The 5,414-nt window shown below is 37.8% G+C and overlaps 1 protein-coding gene across 1 annotated transcript in view; it reads left to right on the top strand.

Moving 5' to 3' along the window:
• Positions 1-5,157, top strand: part of LOC111672972 (perforin-1-like) — an 8,866-nt gene extending 3,709 nt beyond the window's left edge. Inside the window, exons 4-10 of the mRNA XM_023430568.2 lie at positions 777-822; positions 936-1,078; positions 1,166-1,304; positions 2,098-2,178; positions 3,159-3,646; positions 3,771-3,864; positions 4,564-5,157. Coding sequence (XP_023286336.2) covers positions 777-822; positions 936-1,078; positions 1,166-1,304; positions 2,098-2,178; positions 3,159-3,646; positions 3,771-3,864; positions 4,564-4,776 — 1,204 coding nt within the window. The 3' untranslated portion in view covers positions 4,777-5,157. The remainder of the gene's footprint in view (positions 1-776; positions 823-935; positions 1,079-1,165; positions 1,305-2,097; positions 2,179-3,158; positions 3,647-3,770; positions 3,865-4,563) is intronic.
• The last annotated feature ends 257 nt before the right edge of the window (positions 5,158-5,414 follow it).

Here is a 5,414-nt window from a genome sequence, read left to right as displayed (position 1 = left end):
ACTGAAATCGAGCAAAACAATAATCAAAATATTAAATATATTCTGGACAAAATGGAATTAAAATATATTTTTCCTGCACATGCGTTATCTATTATGTCTACGGCGCAACACATGCGTGTTACCCATCAGAGTATGCTAAACTTCTTGTCTTCCACATCAGTTACTTGGGGTCCCAATTATTAATTAAGCCACACCTGCCTTTTTTTTTTTATTGTTTATTTTATGTGTATTGCATGAAAAAAAAATTTGCCTGTTAATTGACACTTCAGCATCTGAATCGGACTCCCTTGAAAACACTTGTCTATTTACAAAATATTCCAGATTCACACTTTTTGTCTTAAGGAGTTTCACACATGACTATGTTTTCATTCGGCCATCATCAAAGTCAACGCCCGGGTCAGTGGCTCATGTATTTATAGAGCCGTGGTTCATATGATCCCGGTGATAGCGTTGTTACTCTCTACTGTGTCCCTGTTGATGATAAAAGACACAGTGAACATGAGTTAAGGTATCGATCTTTCAATGTTAGAATCAATCCCAGAACAGAAACTTTTGGAATCGTTAGTAGCCTATCGATATTGCAGTATTGATCCGCACACCACTACCACAAATGATCCTGCTGACGGTATAACTCTTTAAATATTCTGCGCCGTTAAGGAAAACGATGGTTATATTCACTGTTTATTTATTAATATCCTCAATAGAAAAAAAATAAACATAAGAAATTAAAGAGATGATCATTGATCATTTCTGCATTTCTGTGATTTTGTCCACAGTTTGCTTATTACGAAATACACTTCTCAGGAGAGCAGCACCTGGGAGGTAGGACACATCTCACAGACACTGTTGGAAAGAAATTTGCAAGGAAATATCATATTATAATTTTTGTAACTTGATAGATGTCTGATGTCTTTTTTGTTGTTGTTTTTAATCAGTCTGGCCTAGATTTACAGGAGAATGTGACGGCACACCTGACGCTGGGAGGATCATGCTCCTCTGCTTGTAAGTTTGCTACAGAAAGGAGCAAAGAGGACCGCTACACCTTCAGCCTACACAAAATCACCTGCAGCCATTACAGGTAGGATGCAGACTCCTGCAGCACCACAGAAGGTCAGACTTTCAGTTGACACAGTTCAATTACTGTGCTGTTTCTTTGTGTTTTTAGTTACCGTGTGCCAACCAAACCAATCCTCAGCACTGAGTTCAGCAGGGATCTGGATCTGCTGCCCACTAGCTACAGGCCCTACACCAAGGCCCGGTACAGACGGCTCATAGAGACCTACGGCACACATTATATCTACAAGGTCACACACCACTCTCTCTCTCTCTCTCTCTCTCACACACACACACACACACACACACACACACACACACACACACACACACACACACTACTTTTATTTTCTTATAGAAAGTGAAACCAGAACTTCTGGGTTTTGTTCATGTTAAAAAAAACTAATAAACTCATAATCCATTCTCATTTCTTACAGAGGTAATAACTAAAAATCCATCTTTGGAATATAACCTTAATCAAATCTATGTTGTGTTTCACTGCACATATTTAGAAAAAGACATTATTTTAAAAACAAACAAACAAAAAAAACGATTTAATATCTTCAGAAACCCAGTATCTGAGTAATTAAGGGGACACAGAGGATATTACAGCTAAAAAAGTTAAGAAAATTACTTTAAAAGACACCATTGATGAGTTCTATGGACAAAGCCAAATGCCCGTGCTGCCACATTTGTAAATTGTCAAGGGAGCTGTAGTTTGTAGCTGTTTGTTTTTTCTGTGCTCACAAAGTAATCATTGTTTTAACTTTGTTAAAATCACAAAGGTTTTGATTTCTAATAGTAAGTGATATGAAAGATGTCAGCCTGTCCTAGAAATGCACAGTAAGCTCCAGGAACAGCCTTAATTTTTTTTTTTAGAAAGTGCTGATGAAAGAAATGCTGAATAAGAGATTACACTGGGAAGCAGAAGTTGGTGGAACAGAAGCTAGCCCAGATGTGACGTCATGACTTCAGTTCTCTATGTCATGAAAAACAAATGACATCACGTTTTCTTTGTGTCATCAACATCGTCCTTTATTTCAGGTTTATCTTGGGGGCCGACTGAGGCGAGTCACAGCTGCACGCACCTGTTTGTCCTCCCTGAATCGGTTCTCTTCGTTAGAGGTACATGCAGCCAAAAGTAACCTGAATACGTATCCTGCTTTCAAGAGCTGCCAGAAATTACATGATTTTAAGTTTAGCACAGAATGACGGCATGGCTGATAAACCTGCGGTCAATATTAGTTTATTACACATCTTCACACGTGTTGGGAGGTAAGTAACAAGATCTTGCTGTACAAAAATGCCAAAGTTATGTTGGAGATAAATTTGCCTTCATAACACAGCTCGTCCACCAAAGAGCAATAAAAGGTCTTTTTTTTTGTCTTTTAGCCATTTGTTTTACATTTAGATATTATATAAGGTTATATAAGATTATACAAGAGAGTATAATACATCCTCTGAGCAGCTACTTCTTCAGGGCAGACTGGAGGCTACAGTTAGAGTTGGTGTTGAGATGGGAGCTAGCTGGTTAGCATGCTAACTTCTGTAGAAGAAAAGAACTGATAGAAATACAAGCAAAACAAGAATCAACTTTAGCATTGCTTTCCACCTCCGGAGACAGCTCTTGGCGAGTAAAGGAATGAAGTTTGATGCTGAACTCACAACGTTTCTTTGAGACTCATAAGTAAACAGCTGCTAATGCTAACAGTGGCTATGTAGCAATAGCAAAACTTACAATAGCCTCTTTCATGCCTTCATGTTCAGTACCATTAGAAATTAAGCTAATTCAGGCAGATAACTCTAAGAAGCCCACTTATGCACTGTATTTACACAGGTAGGCCTACATTTACCTTTTCTCACTCTTCAAAATAAAATTAGCTATTTTACTGGCTTGGTAGCTCAAAGCAGGACATGACTTAGTGATTATAGGGGTAAAACATCTGCCCCAGAGATAATAGTTTTGTCATGAACAATTTTAGCATGCATTTAAACAGATGACAAATAATATTTAACTTCCTTTATAAACGCTAGACCATGTTTATTGGAGAAACACATACACCCTGTACCATGAACAACATCTGCTTTCCCTTCCTGTCCTCTAGATGAACGAATGCTTATCGATGGGTATCAGTGTAGGCCTGGGGAAGATCAGTTTATCCAGTCTCAGCAAGTCTTGCAGAGAATTCCTCCAGAACCGGGACGTCACAACTTCGTACAGGTCGGGTCTCCACCAACACCACACAGAGGTGATAGGAGGCAGAGGTTGGGTGGGGGAGTTTGCAATCGATCGTAACGACTCCCTGGGATACCTGAATTGGATGAAAACTCTCAAGGATCATCCTGATGTTGTTGAGTACTTCCTGATACCGCTGCATGAACTTGCACCAAAAAGGCCACAGCTGAAGCAGGCCATTGAGGACTACATAAAAGACAATGGTGTAAGGAGGCCAAACAGCCAGATGTCCTGCGGGAGCGGCATCCCTAACCTGGATTCCCAGTGCTGTCCTCAGCAGGCCTGGAGGGGAACACTGGTAGTGACCAACATCCAAGGCTGGGGTCTGTGTGGAGATTTTTTCAGCACGACTGAAGCGTACGTATAGAATTATCTTGAGATTCAGAGGTACTGAGAGAGTGGGTACTGTGAATATGATGTATAAAAAACAAATATGAATGAATTGGTGCCTTTGCTCTTTCTTGTTTTTGCCAAATGACAGGTATGCTAAAGTGTACTACGGTGACATCAGCCACACGACTAATGTGATCTATTCAAATGATCCTAACTGGAATGAACACTTGACATTCGGCAAGGTAACTACAAATGGTCTCTTTACAAATCACCTCGAAGGGCAGCGATTTACATTTAGAAAAGTTTAATCCCATCATTTGGCCTTTAGCTCTGATTCATATTTAGGCAAGAGCTTCCACTTACTGAATTACCATTTACAAAAATATAAAATGGGATTTACAAAAATGCCAAACATAAAGCTTCTAAAACTTCAACCTACAGCTTGTGGAGCCACTGGCAACAACAGGCCTTTTAAAGTCTAAATTAAGCATTTTGTAAATAATGTACTGTATATTCATCGATTACATATTGCATCTTCCAGATATGAGAATGAATGGGATAATGCTTTATTTTACAGGTCTATAAATTCAATTTTATTTCCAAATAATCTTCTAAGAAATTTCCTGGAAAGAACTGTATAACTGTATAATTATTATAGGTAATAATGTAATATTAATAGAGAGTGATCAGTTGGTATGCATCCAGTTAATATTAAATGCTAAGCTAGCACAACCTTGACACTTTTATTCGGAGGACACCAGATGAGCTGCACATGCAAAGTATGAAATGTGTCTAAAAACAAACATCCAGTTCAACATAAATGAAGAATAAAGTTTGCAATAATAAATAAATGAGAAATAAATTATTTAAATGGGGCAATTATGAACTGATTCATAGTGGATTCAAACTCATCAAGGGTATTTTTATTGATTTTAATGTAGGTGGACACAAACTTATGGTTGACGGTCCAGATCTGGGACCAGGATGAGTTTTACGATGACCTCTTGGGATCATGTTGGATGGACCTGAGCCAGGGGACACAAAGCTTCACCTGCAAGGTGGATGGAGGCGGCTTCGAGGTCCAGTACACTCTTACCTGTGACTATCACCTGACTGGAGAGAAGTGTGACCAGTACAAACCATCTCCAATGTGAGAAATGCATTCTGGGTGTGATATTAGATCTGATTACTTTCTTTAATTTCTCACCAAACATAAAAAAATATATAGTTTCACTGAATATAATCAAAGAGCACATGAAATTGAAAAACTTATAAAGATAAAAAAAAAACAGGCTCCTGATTTGTGTCTGTTTTACTAACAATCTGATTCAGTAGCTGATCACTGTTAAACCATTTATTATGAGACGATTTAGGACTGATAGTCGGTTTGTATCCTGTTTTGAATTTTTTGAATTTAGTTCTGTCAAATCCTTCTAATGTCTACAGTAAGAGCGACATGTTTGTCTACTAAAACACGAACTCTTGTCTTCAAGTGTCTTCACATACCGAAAATAAATATTTTAGTTTGGATTTTATTATTTGCATTTCTGTCTTTATTGTAAAGCACTTTGTAACTTTGTTTTGAAAGGTGCTATATAAATATATAAGGTTATTATTATTATTATTATTATTATTTCCAAACCAAATTACACAGTTTTAAAACCAATGATTTCAATTGGTAGCACTTTTCTTTTGATACAGTCTTCCAAACATGTCAGCAATTAAATCCAAGGTCATATCCTTAAACCAGGAAATAGCAATCCCTGGTTGATTTTCTACCATCCTTATAGAA

This window comes from Seriola lalandi, unplaced genomic scaffold, assembly GCF_002814215.2.
Source record: "Seriola lalandi dorsalis isolate HSWRI2012SDOR001 ecotype SW California unplaced genomic scaffold, Sedor1 jcf7180002054907, whole genome shotgun sequence".
Lineage (NCBI taxonomy): Eukaryota > Metazoa > Chordata > Actinopteri > Carangiformes > Carangidae > Seriola > Seriola lalandi.
This window is presented reverse-complemented; position numbering and strand designations above follow the sequence as displayed.